Source organism: Aegilops tauschii, chromosome 3, assembly GCF_002575655.3.
Source record: "Aegilops tauschii subsp. strangulata cultivar AL8/78 chromosome 3, Aet v6.0, whole genome shotgun sequence".
Classification (NCBI taxonomy): domain Eukaryota; kingdom Viridiplantae; phylum Streptophyta; class Magnoliopsida; order Poales; family Poaceae; genus Aegilops; species Aegilops tauschii.
Genome location: NC_053037.3, coordinates 348,462,486 through 348,483,050, shown reverse-complemented (window position 1 = coordinate 348,483,050; position 20,565 = coordinate 348,462,486). Strand labels below are relative to the sequence as shown.

The window sequence follows — 20,565 nt, the reverse complement described above, 5'->3', positions numbered from 1 at the left end:
CCCCCTTCAAATTTGCCCGCCGTTGTTGGCTCCCTTCCCGCTCAATATTTGGGAATAGGACCAGGGCCTATATAAGTAGAGCTAGCCACCACAGTAGGGGGATGGAGTAGTTCATCCAGCTCTCACCCGCTAAGTCACCAAGCGCAAGAACACCTCAACCTCAGGAGGCTGTTCTTCCCTCTGTACTGTTCATCATTAGCCCAAGAGGCAATCCATCCACCACCACACTGGAGTAGGGTATTACACCACAACGGTGGCCCGAACCAGTATAAATCTCGTGTCTTTCTGTGTTGCGAGTTCGTCGAGTTCGTCCGCGAGATCTTAGTGAGTTAGGGCGTAGATCGGTAGGAGGGAAAGACTTCGCGCGCACCCCAGTGTTCGAACCTTAAGGGTTTACCGGAACCCCACATCCGACATGCGTGGCATGTGAGGAACGAGATTGTGCATGACAACCCCCCCCCCCCCGACCGATGCCTCGACGCGCTTCCTCCTCAGCTACGAGGGATCAATTCTGGCCATCAAAACACACCCCAATGACGACCTCGTTAAGGGGAAGATGCCGCTGGTCGGAGGCCCAAAGAGGCCGTTATCGCATGCTGATGGTGACCAGACCCCAAGGCCTCGGTGGCAGCCGCCCATCCAAGGTAGAGTGAAGCTGAATGTGGATGGATCTTTCTGTCAAGAATCGGGAGAAGCGGGGGCAGGCATGGTGCTACGGGACGACAAGGGGGACATCATCTTCTCGGCCTGTAGGAGTCTGCAGAACTGCTCGAGCCCGCTCCAGGCTGAACCATGCAATGGTCCCAGCTTCCGGTCGATGTGGAGCTAGACTGCCTCCTTGCGGTGGAGTCTATCCGTGCGTAGACGGAGGACAGATCGCTGAACGCGATGGTGATCACTGAAGTCAAAGAGCTTCTTGGCGAAAGGGAGTGTTCGATTACTCATGTAAGCAGGCATCAAAATGTTGTCGGGCATAGATTAGCTTCATTTGGTCGTGTAGAAGCTGTCGGACAGCAGTTTGGCTTCGTTCGGGCCCTGCTAATGTACCTCAACTCTGTTTGGAGGATCTTCCTCCATCTTGAGTAATGAAACTCCTTTTCACCCTGAAAAAAAAAATATGCAAAATGATCAACCTTAACGCCAAGGCACGATAACATCTGTCATCCTCCAACTAAAAAAAATTCTGTCATCCACATACACGCCATCTCGAGAACACAAAAAGAAAAGGAAAAAAACAGTTATACCACTTCCCTCAGTAGAGCCGATCATCATAATGCTCACTCATAGCTCCATCAAGAAACGTAACCGACTGACCCTCCGCATCGCCGTATGTATCTAATGATCATGCAAAGGAAGAGCCTAGCGCGACAGAAGATAGATACGGAAAATTCTCCAGGCAGAGGCACTGACGGAGCTTGACAGGGACTCCTCAACCGGTCTTCCCATTAGCAACCAACGAGCACTAGCTTTGCGGCCTCTTACGCCATGCAGACCTCATGACCTGTCAATGTTCTCCACACAGCCTCGTCGCACCCTCCTCTTTGCAGCCAAAACCACATGAATCGAGCTACTCCTGTCGTGATCAAACTGGTGGCGACCCACGAGCTCATGCATGGACTGACTGCTTGATCGGAGCATCGGACCTGCTCTACGCTTTAGGTCAACTCCACCGCGTGACCCCAAACGGACGTCCGTTTTGTTCGATTTCTGTCGGTTTGGATAGGGCAATGGAGTCGTGTCCGGGCTTGTCTTGGGATGCGGTGGCCGTGCGCCCAACGCGCGGACGCATCCCGACCGCATCCTGTCCACGTACTTTTTGTATGCAAGTCCTTAAATTTTTTTCATCAATCATTCTTGATACATGAGAATACATCACCAAATTTTGACTAGAAAAGTAAGACCAAAGAAAACAAGAACCATAAAAATACATTTTAAAAGATATCCAACTTCCATAACTGCTTCTGTAAGTTGGATTAGTGCCTTCTCGATGCATTCATTGTTGATCTGCGGAGGAGCTGCCTCCATCTTGCGTGTTTCTTTCTTCTTCTTCGAGCCTAAAGAAGTAGAGGTTGCTTCCTCGCATCTAGTCTCGTGTCTAGCCTCTAATCTAGCAACAAGTGCACTTGTCTCATCTACAACCTCTATGCTAGCTAAAAGTGCACGAACATCTACTAAATTGCGCTCTATCAATATATCGATGTACTCTTCTTCCCAATACCAAAACTTGCATCCATTCTAAACAACAAAATTTGAAGTTAGCACAACTTGTCAAATCTAGAGCACAAACCGAAGCTAAAAAAAGCACATACCCCATTGTTTAAGCACTTGATGAATACCCATCCAGGATGTTCCGGCGCTGTAGACACGCGACGCACGACCTTCTTTACGCAATGGTCGCACTTAATGAGCGGCAACGGTGCGCCGACGAGCTTTTGGGCTAGCACCGAGCCCGGCCGACCGCCATTCGTGTATCTGTCGGCGGACCACCGATGGTGTAGATCCGAGCGGCTAGAGGAGGAGCCACTGCCTGCATGTGGCCTTGCGGCCCTGCCATGGCCTTCCGGCCCGGTGTCCGGCCAGTCCATGGCGTGGCGCGGCCTCCCACAGCCGGGCGAGCTCAAGACCGACCGGATCCGGTCCAAATCCGGCCGGCGGGTGCGCAAAATAGGTGGCCGTGGTTGGGTAGCTCGGGGGCGCCGAGGGGAAGGGGCGGGGCGAGCGCGCGTCCGAGCTGCACAGCTACAATGGCAGCAGCGGCGGCGGCGGCGGCGGCGAGGGAACAGTGGGGAAGGGTGGAGAAGAATGGAGGGCGTGCAGCCGGAGGGAGGGAGGAGGGCGGATAGAAAAAGGCGCCCCTGTGCCACCGACGGGCGGGCCAGGGGAGAACACGCGCAGACGGCCCGCGCGTCCGCGTGCTGTCCGTTTCACCACAAAAGCGGCGTAAACTTGGGCCGGGGATGGGTCGAAAGCGGACACAAAACGGACAAAAGTCCGTTTGCGCCCGCGCGCTGGGCCGTCTGGTTCGTACGTTTTACCCCAAACGAACGCGCGCGGACAGGATGGGGTCGCGGAGTGGAGTTGGCCTTAAGGCATGGGGTTGGAGACCATCGGTAGGCACGTTTTTTTGCATGCTTCGGGATGTTAGAGATTTTTTTATAAAGGATAGATTTTATTGACTCAAAATGAAGCATTAAGAAGATACTATACATACATAAAGAGCACACACCCGGTCTCTGCATAGTTAGGATGCACACAGCCAACATCAACACCCTCACACTAAAAGATACGCCGGCAAAAAGCAAAGTCATATAAGACCAAAGTTATGCCTAAGCGAGTAAAAAAAACCTATGATCAAAACAACGACCGACAAACTACATCGACGACCATATCCGCACCAATCATCTCTTGACACCACAAGGACAATGAAAAAGTTCTTCAACAGCAACGCCTTCAACAAGGCAACAATGCTCAAACACCACCGTCACCGGATCCGACCACCAACGATCAGAATCTAGGTTTTCACCCTGAAGAAGCAAGTCCGAGCATATCCATGCAATGCCTTCAACAAAGTAACGATGCAAAAAACATCGACATTGCCAGGTAAAACCAACTTGGGTTAGACCTAGGATTTCCATCTCGGAGCTTGAGACCAGGTACTAGAAGCACCACCAAATCAAAGTCAATCATGTGTTATCCCCATCACTTTCCACGATCCTAGCAGCTACATGCACTGGACTAGAATCCACCACGCCACTGCGCAACCATACCCTCTGCGTCAAATCGCCGTCTGTAGCCGCCCAACCATCCACCAATGGTGGCATGCCTTCAGAAGGCCGTCGAGCGGATCAGAGCAGCACTCAGCCAACCACCGCCGTATCGACAACCACTGAAAGTCGAAAAGCTGCCATCAAGCATCAGATCAGTCCTGATCCGTGCCGACATCATGTGAGTCCACATCAGTATCAAACAGGCGAGATCAGATTGCCCGTGCACCACCACAGCCGCCATAACAATACATATGCCAAGAGATATATTTGGGATACATATATTTGATAGTCTAGAATTTGTAATCTGTCTCCTACCTTATCTTCGGGAGAGGCGTCTTGCCCTCCAAGTCTTGTCCTCAATATATACTCTCCCTCGAGGCTCAATAATACAACCATCATATTCCGCAACAATTCCTCTCTCCACCTTCTAGCATGGTATCAGCCTAATCGATCCAACCCTAGCCGCCGCCCGCTGCTTCAGCTCCGCGCCGCCCCGGGATGGTCGGCCTTCATGACCGTCACCGGGGGCCGCACAGCCCGTACCTAGAGTTCGTCCGCCGGTCATGTTGATTGGCTGCCCTGAAGAGTCTTTTTCCTGAGCCCTTGCTCCGGGTTTTTTTCGCTCTCTCGCCGCTCATTTTGATCCGTGTTTTCTTTTTGGTTTTCCGATCTATGCTTGATCCGTTCGTGTCGCCCACCGCCGCCGTCGACCCCCGCGCCTCTACTCCGACATCGGCGTCGACTACACCGGCCGCTTCATCATCAACCACGCGGCAAGGCTGGACGTGCTGCCCAAGGGACGCAGTCGTGCGTCGCTTTCGGCCACGCGCCCGCGCAGTCTCCATTGCCGGTCTTCGTCGTCATCGCCCGGGACATCACCGACAATGTCGCCATCGACTCCGATCTGTGCGTCGTCCCCGCCATGGCGCGTACAGCGTCGGCGTCGGTCTGATCAACCGATCACGCGCCTGTTTTCGCCAAGCCCGTCCCCGAGCACGCGCCTACCGCCGATCGAGCCACAGGTTGCCGTGGCGTCGTCCCTTCGGACCGTTGCGTCGCCGCCCGAAGTCTTCCCGTCGGCTGCCCCGACCCGCGCGCCGCTCCCGCCGACGCCCGTTCGGGCTGTCGCGTCGCGGCCCGTTGTCCACGTCGTCGCCCCGAGATCCTCCCGCCGGCTACCCCTGTAGCCGTCGCCGCCTCTGCGTTGCCCCTTAGGGCTATCGCGCCGCGGCATGTGGTCCACGGCGCCTCCCGTCGGGCCATCGCTCCCGCCTAGTGGTTCTCCACGCGCCTGCCCCGACCTGCGAGCCGCCGCTACTCCACCTCTTTCGGTTGTAGCGTCGCGGCATGCAGTCACCACCGCCGCCCGAGGCCGCCCCCGCGGTTGCACGGACCTGCGAGCCGCCGCTACCGCCTCTTCGGGCTGTAGCGCTGCGGAACGCGGTCCCCGCCGCCGCCCCGAGGTCTTCCTGTCGTCGCCCCGACCTGCCAGCCGCCACCGCGTCGCCCCTTTGGGTCGTAGCGTCGCGGCCTGCGGTCCACTCCGCTGTCCGCGCGCGTCGACTTCCTGTGGTATGCGCCGCGCCGCCTCCCTTGGCTCGGGAACGCCACCGTCCGCGCCGGTCTTCGTCACGCTATTGGGTTCCTCGCCTACTTCGAGCACCGCCACCGGCTCCTAACCTAGCCGCCGCCGCCACCGTCAGGCCGCCGCCGCCGCCGCTACCCCCGTAGCCGCCACCGTCGCCCGTCCACCCCCTTCGTCTTCGTCCAAGTACCAGCCCGTCGCCGGTGTCGCCGTCATCTACACCGACCACTCTACTCCGACAACCGCAGGCGACATCGGCACCGCATCAATTGGCGCCGCAACTGTCATCGAGTCCTTCTTTGCTGGCCCCTCCGACTTCTCTGACATGGCGTACAGCTCGTGCAGGTCCCTCCTCTATGCATGCCCGGTGCTGGCAACACCGATGTGTGCCTTCGTACACGACGTGTCCCCTGGCCTGGCAAGCCTGGTGCGGCGCTTCGCCAACTTCGACTTCGTCTGTCTACGCATGCCCGGTGCTGGCAACACCGATGCGTGCCTTCGTCCATGATGTGTTCCCGGGCTTGGCAAACCCGGCACGACGCGTCGTCAACACCATTCTCCTTCCTGGCGCACCACTTCTTCGACACCACTGCGCCCATGACTAATTCGGCGCCTCCTTACGCCCATGGCTCCACGGCGACTCCCTCGACACCGGCTACCCCGACTCGACATCGACCACGGCGTTCTTCGCACGGCTACCTCGACTACGGCTACACCACCCTACGCTCTCGGCTACATCGACATCGGCACAAAGGGTTATCATCTACTTGAGCAACTCGTCGGCTTCCTCTACAGTCAACGTGTCTGCGACGCGACACCGTCCACGACGCTCCTGCTACGACTGCGGGGGGATGTCAGCTTATCGGCTGTTATTCTCTCCGGTCTGACCGTCCGCCTCCTGTTGTTCGCAACACTACCGCTACGACTGCGGGGGGATGTTAGAGATATATTTGGGATACATATATTTGGTAGTCTAGGATTTGTAATCTGTCTCCTACCTTATCTCCAGGAGAGGCGTCTTGCCCTCCAAGTCTTGTACTCAATATATATACTCGCCCTCGATGCTCAATAATACATCCATCATATTCCGCAACAATCCCTCTCTCTCTCTTCTAACACTGGAAACCAGCCGTGCTAAGACAGAGGAAATAAAGTTCTCTCAGAAAAAGATTGTAAGGAAAAACAGTAAAAAAGATTTCGAGAAAACCCCGCAGGTTTACGAAACCGATTTCATTTTTGCGGGTCAAATGACGGAAAACTTCAGTGAATTTGCTACAAGCCACAGGTCAAGAGAGTGTCATCCACATGTGGGCGGCACGGGGCGGAAACCCTAGCCGCTACCGCCCCCAAAAATCTCCTCTTCCTCTGTCCTTCTAGCTGCTTCAGGATGACACTGGAAGAGGTCGGGTGTGTGTTTAATGTGTTTGTAAGCACTGGATGCTACATTATATTATAAGTTAATAAAAAAACAAAATGTACTTTTTTATGGGAACCACTTTTGCTTTGTTTTGCTGGATTTTCTTATTAGGTGGGTAAAATCTTTGTTAAGACATATCCTGAAACGTTAGGCCAAATCCATGTTTGGATCAATTTATAAGAAAAATAAAGAAACAAACATGGCCCCGCGAGTTTAGTAGAGAAACTGTACTGCATTCAGTAGGACGGCACTCATCACTGGAGCACCAAAGATTTGGAGCCTGCTTTTGCGTTTCAGCTAGAGACGCACCAACCAAGGAGAGCAAGCAGTTCCTGCCGCACCACCACCAGCCACCGCACGGCAAAAGCCTCTCCTCGACTCTCCCTACCGTCCCTAACCCCACACCATCATCACACCACCACGAGTAGAGATGTAAAAGCTCGGCCGAAATGCGCCTCAAAAGCATCTCTTTCCCCCCTCTCATCTCCTCCCGGCATAATATATTTTGCAGGCCACCAATCAAAAGGGGAGCCTACCGTTGCTAACATCAAAATACCCCTGCATTGTAATGTGCAGAGAGGACTAGAAGGCGTCCGCCCGGCTCTGCTGACCAACCTCCACTTCAGAATTTCGCCTTTCAGTTCACGGGATTTTCTCCCTCCTCTTCTTCGGTCATTCTTCGTCGCTGGCATAGAATCTTGCCCCCATTCTCGTCGGTTTGTTTCTTCGGAGGAGGGGTTGAATTGGCTAGCCTAGCACAAATGCTGGTGCCCGGGAGAAGACGACTGCTCGTTCTGTGCACTTCTTTTGTGGTTCTTTCGCTTCTCACGCTGCCGTCCGATGGCTCGTCAAATTCCACGGAGGATCTCAATCAAGGCCGCAACAAGACCGGGCATCCTCTCGAGGTAATCACAGCGGTTTTCTTGCATGGGGTTTGCGGTGTTCTGATCATCACGCTCTGGGATACTTGGTTCTGGATTACATTCATTGGAGAACAGGTCTTTCTTGGTTGTTTTCCTATTATTTAATACACTGCTAACAGCAACAAATCTCTCTCTCTCTCTCTCTCTCTCTCTCTCTCTCGCAGTTGACGCCTAGAACAGCATTTCAGCTCAAGCTGCACGCATTGTTCCACTGGTCTTCTTTCGGTCTCTTGATGCCTGTAGGGATACTGCTGGTCAGAATGTCGAGCAAGTCGAAAAGCGGCAGATGCAGCAGAGTGCTCTTCTATTGCCATGTCATTTCTCAGGTTTGTATCTTCTCTACAACCTGGAGTGGTATTTTGACGAGAGATGTTTCTGTTTTTTCTTTCATGTTTCATGGAGCAACATGTTTATTTTTTGTGCTCTACTGAATCTGAATGTGCAGATCGCAGCCGTACTTCTTGCTACTGGCGGCGCGGCTCTGTCCTTGATGAACTTCGAGAACTCCTTCAGTAACAGTCACCAGAGAGTAGGATTGGCATTGTACGGATTCATGTGGCTTCAGCCAATCATCGGTTTCTTCAGACCAGAAAGGTGAGAAAAACTACTTTCATATAGCACCTTGCATCCTTTTCATGTTTCATACAAAGTTCATACCTGAACCTGAATCCCCTTTCCATCTCTACAGAGGTGTCAAGGGAAGAAGCCTGTGGTTCTTCTTCCACTGGCTTCTCGGCATCGCAGTTTGCGCCACTGGCATCGTAAACGTCTACTCTGGCCTCCGCACGTACCACGAGAGAACCGCCAGGAGCGTGAGCCTTTGGACCGGCCTCCTTACAGTTGAGATCTCCTTCCTAGCTTTTTTCTACCTCTTGATAGATAGGTGGAGCTACATGATCAAGCAAGGACGCCTCCCGGTCGAGCAGCTAAGACCGAACGATAATCACAGGACCTATCCTACAACTCTTCGGAAAGAGCTGGGCATGGTGCAAGAGTGACGTCTTCGAATAAGAGAAGGCAGAAGTCAGTGTGAAGATTGATGGATGTTGTGAGGTTGGTCAAGGGGAGATGGTAAATGCTACTAAATCCTCTGGTAACTTGCTTGGTTTGAGAAGTGTGCGTTTGAACAAGATTGTACAGCTTGTATACTTGTGTTGAGATTGCAGAGGATTGGGACCTCTGGTGTTGTAGCTTGAGAAATGATTTTAGATCTTGTTTCAAGACACCATTTGAACAGCTTGTGGGAAGCAGTCAGATGCATCATTACATTTCTGATCATCAGGGAAGAAGAAATTATCAGAAGTTTCAGAACCGTAGTTGAAATGCACCTTTAGTCTTCATGTTCTTTGTGCAACATTTCTTCAGATTGTCAATATCAAAGCGTACGGTGCTAATCTTATTTTTGACCCTCCTTGTTGAGTTTAATATTGTATTGATGTTCCTTGTGCCTAATGGATAAAACATACTTATGCCATATCTGCTGCTTAATGGATAAAAACCTACATGCTCCATATACAAATTCTAACTATATATACAGACATACAATTCTCTGGCGGAGCCAAAGTGCCTTCATGTGTATGAAAAGGTCTGAAGATGACCACTAAAAACCTCTTGATTCATGGCAAGAGCTGGACATAACCAGTTAAGACAGCGATGGCTAAAATGGCGATAGGCGGCACGAGGACGAATGCACCGACAGTCGCGAAGAAGACCGAGTCGTTCCTCCCGCTAACCTTGGTGAGCATGGCTTGCCTCTTGATGTTCCTTCTCTGTGAGACGGTGAGGGTGTTGAGGGTCTTGAGGCCTTCCCTGAGCCTCTTGCCCAACGGGAGGGTGAATGTGAATTCGCCTCCCCTGTCACCGTACAGCTCTACCAGCTGCTCACGGATGGTAGTGAGCACACGGGTTTCCGTAGCGGTGTCATTCTCTGAGCATAAGGGGATGTAATGCTGTTAGTTATCAATGAGAGAGGGGATGAGGAACGTGAAGGAAGTATGGTGATTTTGTAGTATGGAAGGTACCGGTGCCATTAGGTGTGGAGGACGACGTCAGTTGCTCCAGGAGATCCAACTGGGTGCGTGCCGAAGAAACTTCAGAAGACGAGATGGCAGCGTCAGTAAACTGCTGATAACAACAACTGGTACCGTGGGAAGTTCAGAACAAGGATCCTAGCTATGCCTATACTGCTATACATGGGGAAGGTGGTGATTACTTCTGAATTTTGCCACGGATTGCTAAGATGAATTTAAAGCCTCTGCAATCGAGCATAAATCGACAGAATCAGAGCATTGTGCCCACCTGTTTCAATTAGATATCATTACAAACTACTGGGTTTCTTAAGTCACAGGGCGTGCAACATTTGAACATGAACATATAGTTCAAAGAGATATGTACTCTCTTCATTTCAATCCTACCCAGCTTCCTGCCATCGTCGGGCAGAGTGACCGTATCGTTGCGCGACTCTGATCTGATTTCCTCACACGGTTACACGGGTAACAGCAGCGATGGTACAGAAATCGAGTCAGCGACGAAACCTTGATGGGAGGGTTAGTTAGGGAGCTGACAGGCAGTACCTGAGACGCTTGGATCCTGTGTCGCGCCCTCGAATTCCTGGCGGGCAGCCCTGCAGCCGCCCAGCGATCTCGGCGCGGGCGAGACGGACGCCTTGAGGGGAACCCTTGCGTTCTTCACGGCCGCCGCGTCCACCGCCTGGAGCCGCGTGGCGGAGGAAGGGGAGAAGCTGCACGCCATGAACCGACCGACGCAGGTTTCGTGGCTCTTGTCCAGTTGGACGAGTGGAGAGAGAGAGGGGTGGAAGAAGGGTTCGTCTCGTTATTCGGCGTGGGCTGTGGTGTGAATTTTCCGCTTCGCGTTCCACCACAGAGGAAGCGACGCACGGCGCACCACACGTTCGAGCCTTCATGGTCGGCGGGCCCACAGAACAACATTCTGGAATCTGCTCACTTCGAGTTGGAAGCCTTTGGAGAGGGATCGGTTGGGCGTGCCTAGTTTTCTAACTCACTGTCCACCCGAATTTTAAAGGCCTCACAGTTAACTGAGGCTCCAATAAGCGGTGGCTAGGATTTGAAAGTCCTCTCGGTGACTCCTTGCCGGCGAGTCCTTAATCGATTCCCCTGAAACTCGACGACAAGATCCTCTTGCTAGCGCTATGGCATCCCCCTCGGCTGCGCAGTCGGCTACAAGTGGTGGTGCGGGGGCTTGCGGCCCGGATGACATAGATGATTTTTTTCACAAAATAGGATCTTGCTGAAGAGGGGTTCGGCGATCTGGTGATCGACAAGGAGGACCCGGAGATCAACGAGCGAGTCTGTTGGCTTGCCCTGGCGCACGTGCACATGGAGAAATATGTCGGTCGGGGGGCGTTTTTTCGCGAGATGAGGGCTATCTGGAACCCCGCATAGGAGGTGCGATTCCTATTGGTCGGCGCCAACCTCTTCGTGATGAGGGCTTCTTGTTTGGGTGACTGGGAACGGATCATGCATCATGGTCCATGGAACTTTCGCTTTTGGGAAATGTTGCTCCTTCCGTATGATTGTCCGAGTCATGCGGAAGATGCGCAATTCATGTATATGAAATTTTGGTTGCAAATCCACAAGCTCCCATATGGCTACGAAGACATTGTCAAGAAGCCGATAAAGAGAAGGCGGGCAAGGTTCTGGAAGTGGATTGTCAGATAATTCACATGGTGATTACATTCGGATTCAGGTGCATCATTTGTTGGGTAACGTAGTATTTTAAAAAAATTCCTAGATCACGCAAGATCTATCTAGGAGAAGCATAGCAACGAGTGGGGAGAGTGTGTCCACGTACCCTTGTAGACCAAAAGCGGAAGCGTTTAGTAACGCGGTTGATGTAGTCGAACATCTTCGCGATCCAACCGATCCAAGTACCGAACATACGGCACCTCCGTGTTCAGCACACGTTCAGCACGGTGACGTCCCTCGAGCTCTTGATCCAGTTGAGGACGAGGGAGAGTTCCGTAGGCACGACGGCGTGGCGACGGTGATGATGATGTTACCGGCGCAGGGCTTCGCCTAAGCACTACGACGATATGACCGAGGTGTGTAACTGTGGAGGAGGGCACCGCACGCGGCTAAGAGAAAACTTGGTGCGTCTTTGGGGTGCCCCCCGCCTCCGTATATAAAGGGGGGAGAAGAGGAGGCCGGCCCCCTAGGGGCGCGCCAAGTGTGGGGATTCCTACTAGGACTCCCTAGTCCGAGTCCTAGTAGGATTCCCCTCTCATTTTTCCTTTTCCGGAGTAGCAAAGGGGGAAAGAGAGGAGGAGTAGGAGAGGGAAAGGGGGGCGACGCCCCCACCCCTTGTCCAATTCAGATTGGCAAGGGGGGCGCGCGCCACCTCCTGGCCGGCCCTCTCTCTTCTCCACTAAGGCCCATGGTGGCCCATTAACCTCCCGGGGGTTCCGGTAACCCCCGGCACTCCGAAACAACCCGAACCATTCCGGTGTCCGAATGTAACCTTCCAATATATGAATCTTTACCTCTCGACCATTTCGAGACTCCTCGTCATGTCCGTGATCTCATCTGGGACTCCGAACAAACTTCGGTCATCAAATCACATAACTCATAATACAAATCATCATCGAACGTTAAGCGTGCGGACCCTACGGTCCGAGAACTATGTAGACATGACCGAGACACATCTCGGGTCAATAACCAATAGCGGAACCTGGATGCTCATATTGGCTCCTACATATTCTACAAAGATCTTTATCGGTCAAAACGCATAACAACATACGTTGTTCCCTTTGTCATCGGTATGTTACTTGCCCGAGATTCGATTGTCGGTATCATCATACCTAGTTCAATCTCGTTATCGGCAAGTCTCTTTACTCGTTCCGTAATGCATCATCCCGCAACTAACTCATTAGTCACATTGCTTGCAAGGCTTATAATGATGTGCATTACCGAGAGGGCCCAGAGATACATGTCCGATACACGGAGTGACAAATCCTAATATCGATTTATGCCAACTCAACAAACACCATCGGAGACACCTGTAGAGCATCTTTATAATCACCCAGTTACGTTGTGATGTTTGATAGTACACAAGGTGTTCCTCCGGTATTCGGGAGTTGCATAATCTCATAGTCAGAGGAACATGTATAAGTCATGAAGAAAGCAATAGCAATAAAACTAAACGATCATTAATGCTAATCTAACGGATGGGTGAGGGAGTCCTGGACTAAGGGGTCCTCGGGCGTCCGACCTGCTAGACGTGGGCCGGACTGATGGGCTGTGAAGATATGAAGACCAAAGACTCACTCCCGTATCCGGACGGGACTCTCCTTGGCGTGGAAGGCAAGCTTGGCGTCCAAATATGAAGATTCCTTTCTCTGTAACCGACTTTGTACAACCCTAGTCCCCTCCGGTGTCTAAATAAACCGGAGGGCTTAGTCCGTAGAAGGATCATCATAATCATAGTCATACAGGCTAGACTTCTAGGGTTTTAGCCATTACGATCTCGTGGTAGATCAACTCTTGTAATACTCATATTCATCAAGATCAATCAAGCAGGAAGTAGGGTATTACCTCCATAGAGAGGGCCTGAACCTGGGTAAACATCGTGTCCCCTGTCTCCTGTTACCATCGACCTTAGACGCACAGTTCGGGACCCCCTACCCGAGATCCGCCGGTTTTGACACCGACATTGGTGCTTTCATTGAGAGTTCCACTGTGCCGTCGTCAAAAGGCTTGATGGCCCCTTCGATCATCTACAACGATGCTGACCAAGGGGAAATCTTTCTCCCCGGACAGATCTTTGTATTCGGCGGCTTCGCACTGCGGGCCAACTCGCTTGGCCATCTGGAGCAGATCGAAAACTACGCCCCTGGCCATCAGGTCAGATTTGGAAGCTTGAACTACGTCGCGGATATCCGCGGAGACTTGATCTTCGACGGATTCGAGACCACGGTAGCCGCTCCCTGTCACCATGATGAACACGACTTAAATCTGTCATCGGACCATATACAGGAGATAGCGCCTGCAACTGCTTTGGCCCTAGATCCGGAGCAGATCACGCCATCCAAGGACGGTAGGATCAACCCCGCCACGGAGGCCGCAGACTTAGCGGCGCTGGAGCCGCACACAAACCCAACCTCAAGTGGGATCTATGTAACCGGAATCTCGGGCACGTTTCCGGTTACAGGTTCTGAAGCATGTGCGTCCGCGCATGACGAGCTTGATCGGGCGTCGATCGTCGAATTCAGCTCCGCGGACGTCTTCCGGCACTCACCTTTAGGCCACGTGCTAAACTCATTAAAAACACTCTCCTTAGTAGGGGACTCACAGCCGAATTATATCCGGTTCAAACTGGAGGCTGATGACGGAGAATTTCGTTTCCCACCCACCGCCCACTTCATAGCCACTGTCGAGGACTTAACCGACACGCTCGATTACGGCTCCGAAGACATCGACGGTATGGACGACGATGCCGGAGAAGAAGAGGCCCAAAATCCACCGTTTACCGGACGTTGGACGGCCACTTCCTCGTATGACGTATACATGGTGGATGCACCAAAAGAGAATAGCGGCGATGACAAGGAAGATCCAGTTGAGGATAAACCTCCTAAGATACAACCAAAGCGCCGGCGTCAGTGGCGCCGCTCTAAATCACGCCGCAGCAAAGACAGCAACACCGGCACAGGAGAAGATAACACTCCGGACGGTGCCGAAGACAATGAAGACCCCGTTGAGGCAACTTCCGAACAAGACGAACGGGAAAACGAGAAAGTTAGCCCTGATGAACAGGCCATACACGAAGACTCAGAGGACAGTAACTATCTTCCGCTCTCCGAGGAGGAGGTGAGCCTCGGCAACGAAGATTTTATCGTGCCTGAGGAACCTCTCGAGCAGGAGTGCTTTAAGCGCCGTCTAATAGCCACTGCAAGGAGCCTGAAAAAGAAGCAGCAGCAGCTTCAAGCTGATCAAGATCTGCTCAACGATAGATGGACTGATGTCCTGGCAGCCGAGGAATACGGCCTCAAGCGCCCAGCCAAAAGTTACTCGAAGCGTAAATTGCTACCTCAGTTCGATGATGAGGCGCTGGAGCCCGTACCATCATCGCGCAATGCGGCTGACCGACCACCACGTGGTTGGGACAAAGCGGCAACTCAAGCCGAACACCAGCCCGCCCCACCTCACCGTAAAGGCAGAGATAAAACAGCTCGGGGACATACCTACGACCTGCGGCAGGGCTTGGACAGTAGAGCAGGTCAGAACAGATCGATCTATGGATCACGGGGACGCGCCTCGACACGCAACAACGGCTATCTAGCCGGACGCAACAATCATACTCACGCCCGGGCCGAGAACCGCAGACGGACTCCATCCGAGCTACGTCGCTACGTGGCCCGATACAGAGGCGCCGCACACCCCCTTTGCTTCACTGACGAGGTGATGGATCACGAATTCCCAAAAGTGTTCAAACCCGTAAACATCGAATCATATGATGGGACAACAGACCCCGCGGTATGGATCGAGGATTTTCTTCTCCATATTCATATGGCCCACGGCGATGATCTCCACGCCATCAAATACCTCCCACTAAAATTCAAAGGACCAGCTCGGTACTGGTTGAACAGTCTGCCCGAAAACTCCATTGGCAGCTGGGAAGACTTGGAAGAAGCCTTCCTCGACAACATCCAAGGAACATATGTCCGACCTTGCAGATGACTTAAGTCATATAGTCCAACAGCCCGGAGATCCAGCCAGGAAATTCTGGACTAGGTTCTTAACTAAAAAGAACTAGATCGTCGACTGTCCGGATGCCGAAGCCCTAGCGGCCTTTAAGCATAGCATCCGCGACGAATGGCTCGCCCGACATCTCGGGCAGGAAAAGCCGAAGTCCATGGCAGCCCTTATGGCACTTATGACCCGCTTCTGTGCGGGTGAAGATAGTTGGCTAGCCTGTGGCAATAATAATGCAAGCGAACCTGGCACCTCCGAAGCTAAGGACAGCAACGGCAAGCCCCGACGCAACAGACATAAGCGTCGAAACAATGGGAACAATACCGATGACACGGTGGTCAATGCCGGATTCAGTGGCTCCAAGTCCGGTCAGCGGAAGAAGCCATACAATAGGAACAACTCGGGCCCATCCAGCCTGGACTGCATACTCAATCGTCCATGCCAAATCCACGGCACTCCTGATAAACCAGCCAATCATACCAACAGAGACTGTTGGGTTTTCAAACAGGCCGGCAAGTTAAATGCCGAAAACAAGGAGAACGGATCGCAAAGCGAGGACGATGACGAGGAGCCCCGGCCATCGAACACAGGAGGACAGAAGAAGTTCCCTCCCCAAGTTAAAACGGTGAACATGATATACGCTACCCATATCCCCAAGAGGGAATGCAAGCACGCGCTCAGGGATGTCTATGCGATGGAGCCAGTCGCCCCAAAGTTCAACCCATGGTCTTCCTGTCCGATCACTTTTGATCGCAGGGACCATCCGACCAGTATCTGTCATGGCGGTTCAGCCGCACTAGTCCTCGACCCAATCATTGATGGATTCCACCTCACGCGAGTCCTCATGGACGGTGGTAGCAGCCTGAACCTGCTCTATCAGGATACAGCGTGCAAAATGGGCATTAATCCCTCAAGAATTAAGCCCACAAAGACTACCTTTAAAGGAGTAATACCAGGTCTAGAGACCCGTTGTACGGGCTCAATCACCCTACAGGTTGTCTTCGGATCTCCGGAAAACTTCCGAAGCAAAGAGTTAATCTCGATATCGTCCCCTTTCGCAGTGGCTATCATGCACTGCTGGGACGAACCGCATTTGCTCGATTCAACACGGTGCCACACTACGCTTATCTCAAGCTCAAGATGCCCAGACCACGCGGCGTCATAACAGTTAATGGAAACATACAACGCTCCCTCCGTACAAAGGAGCACACCGTTGCGTTAGCAGCAGAAGTACAGAGCGGCCTTCTCAAGCAGAACCTTAATTCGTCGGTCGAACTCCCGGACACTGTCAAACGAGTCCGGACTACTCTGCTGCAGGACAGCCCAGCTCGTCAGGAGCTCGAATAGCAATTTGGCTCCGTCCCAATCCCAGACAAGTGGCGGCATTCGTACCGCGCGTACATAACTACGCACTCAAAATACCATGGGCATAGACGGAGGAATAACTAGCTTGTGATCCATAATACGGCTCGACCGCTCCTGGACACACATACTTTCAATTTTTCTTTTTTTTATCCTTTTCAGGTTTCTTTTCTGCAGGCTTCTTCGGACGACCTGATCATCGGTCCTCTCAATAGGATGGACACATCAAGATGGCAAGAAGCACTGGCATACAAGGGAACCTCTAGGTGGTCTCTTTAACAATCACCCTACATGTCTTTAGGACCCGCACGCAGCTCTCCCTTGGTCGTGGCATGTTATATAGCCCGGTTGCTTATCGCACCACTTGTACAAATACGCTTTGATGTATTAATCAAACTATAATGGAAACAGTTGGCGGCCCAACTTCTGCGGCATTAGCTTACTACCTCCTTTTTCCTTTCTTGATAATCTTCTCAAGTTGCACCCGTACACTTTGGTACGCTTAAATCTGCCAGGGGCTTCATTGCGACCCATAATACGGCAACAAAGTCCGAACACTCTTTACAGTACAGTTCGGCACCCCGAATTTAGCATTATATGCATTGGCTCCGGATCATGTCTTTGGTCAATAGTTGGGTTGCCCGGCTCCTGTGCTTACTACCTTACATTCCGCTATATCGGCTAGGGTAGTAAAGGGAGAACTACTGCGATTGTGTCCTGGTTTATCCGGATGAGCACCTCAGTAGAGAAAGCCGAAAACTGACTGTCATGATACGGCGAGAGCCGGTGAGCTCTTTAGAGGTTTCAAATCTTTAGCGATTTTTTCCGCATTATGCGATGAATCAGCTTTTACCCGATCAGGTGTTTACAGTAGCCTAGTTCGGATACTAGGGGCTGCGCCTAAATTTTCATTGTCAAACTCCTATGGCTAAGTGAGGGTGTTAAAGCCACATAGTCCGATTGCCTGGTTCGTTGCGCTAAACACCTCCTTCAAGGACCAAACAATTGGATCAAGAGTGTTTAGATTACATCCCGAACACCCCCGTACTACCTACATGGGGGCTGGAGCCGACGACTGGCCAACTCTCAAAATTTCATAAACATGGCCGCACAGGAGGTAAAATATTAAACAGGCATTATATTACATAGCCGAACTTGTTTCATAATACAGGGCGAGACAATATGAATATATTCATTCAAAGATTACATCCTTCGCACATTGCTCCGCCACAATGCAGGATCCCTCCAGGACATCGTTAAAATATCGCTCCAGCGTGCGGTGCTCCTTGCCCGCGGGCGGTCCCTCGGTTGCGACCGTGACGGCGTTCATCTTCGCCCACTGCATCTTGACACGGGCGAAGGCCATCCGCGCACCTTCAATACAGACCGACCGCTTGATGCCGTCAAGCCGAGGGCAGGCATTGACTAGCCACTTCACGAGACCAAAGTAGCTGCTGGGTATGGCTTCGGCAGGCCACAGCCGGATTATTAAGTCCTTCATGGCCAGTTCGGCCACCCTATGCAGCTCAACCAGCTGTTTTAGCTGATCGCTAAAGGGCACCGGATGTTCTGGCGCAAGGTATTGCAACCAAAACAGCTTCTCCATTGAGCTCCCCTCTTCGTCTCGAAAGAATTTGGCAACGTCAGAAACGCTGCGCGGCAGATCCGCAAACGCCCCTGGAGAACTCCAAATCCGGGTCAGTAAGAGATACCTCTTCTCCACATACTTTCTTTGCATAATAAAAGCCTTACCCGCCGCGATCTTCTTGGCCTCTTGGATTTCCTGGAGGGCACCTTGGGCTTCGGCCCGGGCCTCTTGTGCGCTTTGGCGGGCCTTCGCGAGTTCGGACTCTTGGTCCGCATGCTGGCGCTCCAAGGACTCGTATTTCTTCAAGGCGTCCTGGAGCTCCTGTTGGACCTCCCCAACCCTGGCCTCATGCTTTTTGCGGGCGGCTTGTTCCTTCACCGCCCTCTCCTCACCCTCGGCCAGCGCTTTCTTGAGGGTTTCAACCTCAGTAGCTGCTCCTACAAATATCATAGCACTATGGTCAGCACACATCATTTATTCTTTCCGAATATACAGCAAGTCACCACATACCTTGCTTGTCCTCCAGCTGCCTTTTCACAAGGCCGAGCTCTTCTTCAGCCTGCTCCAGACCCTGCTTTAGTCTGGAGACCTCAGCAACATGAGAGGTTGCAGCCAGCAACGACGCCTGCACATTCACACAAGACATATTTAGTTAGTTCCCTGCGAAAATTATTTGATCCTCTGTCCGTCTTTTCTTTCCGAACACCGGAAAGTGTCTCAGGGGCTACTGTCTATACCATGACTTTTTCTTTTGTGACGCTTACCTCAAAGCCTATCAACAGACTGGTGCAGGCTTCGATCAGTCCGCTCTTGACGGACTGAACCCTCTCAACCACCGTACCCATAAGGACACGGTGTTCCTCCACAATGGAAGCGCCTCGTAGTGCTTCCAACAGATTATCCGGTGCCTCTGGTTGGACAGAGGTCACCGGCGGAATAGGCACACCTCCTCCTCCCGAAGGAGGCCGCTCGTCGAATCCGGAGCCGTATAGGACTCCGGAAATGTATTCGGATGGGGGCCGAATTGGATATGGCCCCCATCGCCAGTCTCCATGGGGGCTTTCTCCCCCGTGTGTCCGGCGGCCGAGGAGTCATCCTCTGGCGCCACCTTGACGACCTCCTGAACCTCTCCCTGACCGGGGAAGGTCCTTCGGGACAGCACCTCGGCGTCGCCCTTGGCCTGGGGAGAGTGAGCCGTCGGTGGTGACTCGCTGGCCATCGCCTTCGAATCCAGCGAATCCCCCGATGAGGATCGCAGGGAGTTGTCGCGAGCCAGACTGCAATTGCATAATTCAACATATTAAAACTGTGAAGTAGAGAGGCCGGACATATGGGCGCATCAGTGTTTTTAGCACTTATGATGCGGCCAGGGGCTTGTTTCGAGGGCGCGGCTCTGGGTTGCTGTCAACATCCCACGTGGGGTTATAAGCGAGGGAACCCTTCCCCCTCTTGGACGCTCCTGCCTCCAGACTAGTGGAGGCCGCCCTCTTCTTCCTTCCCCCTCAGGGGGAGATGAAAGTGCTAGTTATCGACTAGAGGGGGGTGAATAGGCGATTTTTATGAAAGTCTTCAAAACATGGGAGTTTCGAAGACAAACAATAGAAATGAACCTATTGACATGCAGCGGAAGGTAGACTACACTAGGCAAGCCATAGTCAAGTATTCAATGAAGTGAAAGCACGAAGACTAATAGCAGCTAGGTAGTAATGATCAGGATGGAAGATAGTATGAAGCCAATCAGAACAAGTAGGTACACAGTGAAGTCAAATAGATAGTGCAAACAGGCAATGACTTCATGAAGACAAACTATAAGTAAAGAGAGGGAGAAGATAGAACCGGTCTCTTGGAGAGGACAAGGATTTGTTGGACCAGTTCCAGTTGCTGTGACAACTGTACGTCTAGTTAGGGAGGCTGAGATTCAACTCAGAAGACCACGTCTTCACCTTATTCCCCTTGAGCTAAGGACACACAGTCCTCACCCAATCACTCTGGTAAGTCTTCAAGGTAGACTTCCAAACCTTCACAAACTTCGTTCACCGGCGATCCACAATGACTCTTGGATGCTCAGAACGCGATGCCTAACCGGCTGGAGGATTCACAGTCCTCAAGTGTAACAAGTCTTCAGGTCACGCGGACAGAAAGACTTCACTGATGCCTAACACTCTTTGGCTCTAGGTGTTTGGGCTTTGTCCTCGC

At 52.4% G+C, this 20,565-nt stretch overlaps 2 protein-coding genes across 2 annotated transcripts; one reads left to right on the top strand and one right to left on the bottom strand.

Annotated features, from left to right (window-relative positions):
* Positions 1-7,166: 7,166 nt before the first annotated feature.
* On the top strand, positions 7,167-9,620 carry LOC109771556 (cytochrome b561 domain-containing protein At4g18260). Its single transcript, XM_020330253.4, has 4 exons — positions 7,167-7,674; positions 7,857-8,018; positions 8,138-8,286; positions 8,381-9,620. Exons 1-4 carry the CDS (start codon positions 7,531-7,533, stop codon positions 8,688-8,690), a joined length of 765 nt encoding a protein of 254 aa, XP_020185842.1. The 5' UTR covers positions 7,167-7,530; the 3' UTR covers positions 8,691-9,620.
* LOC109771557 (uncharacterized) lies at positions 9,177-10,553 on the bottom strand. Its single transcript, XM_020330254.4, has 3 exons — positions 10,266-10,553; positions 9,714-9,782; positions 9,177-9,619 (listed from the first exon to the last, which is right to left on the bottom strand). The coding sequence occupies exons 1-3, from the start codon at positions 10,441-10,443 to the stop codon at positions 9,309-9,311; spliced, it is 558 nt and encodes a 185-aa protein (XP_020185843.1). The 5' UTR covers positions 10,444-10,553; the 3' UTR covers positions 9,177-9,308.
* Between the last annotated feature and the right edge of the window lie 10,012 nt (positions 10,554-20,565).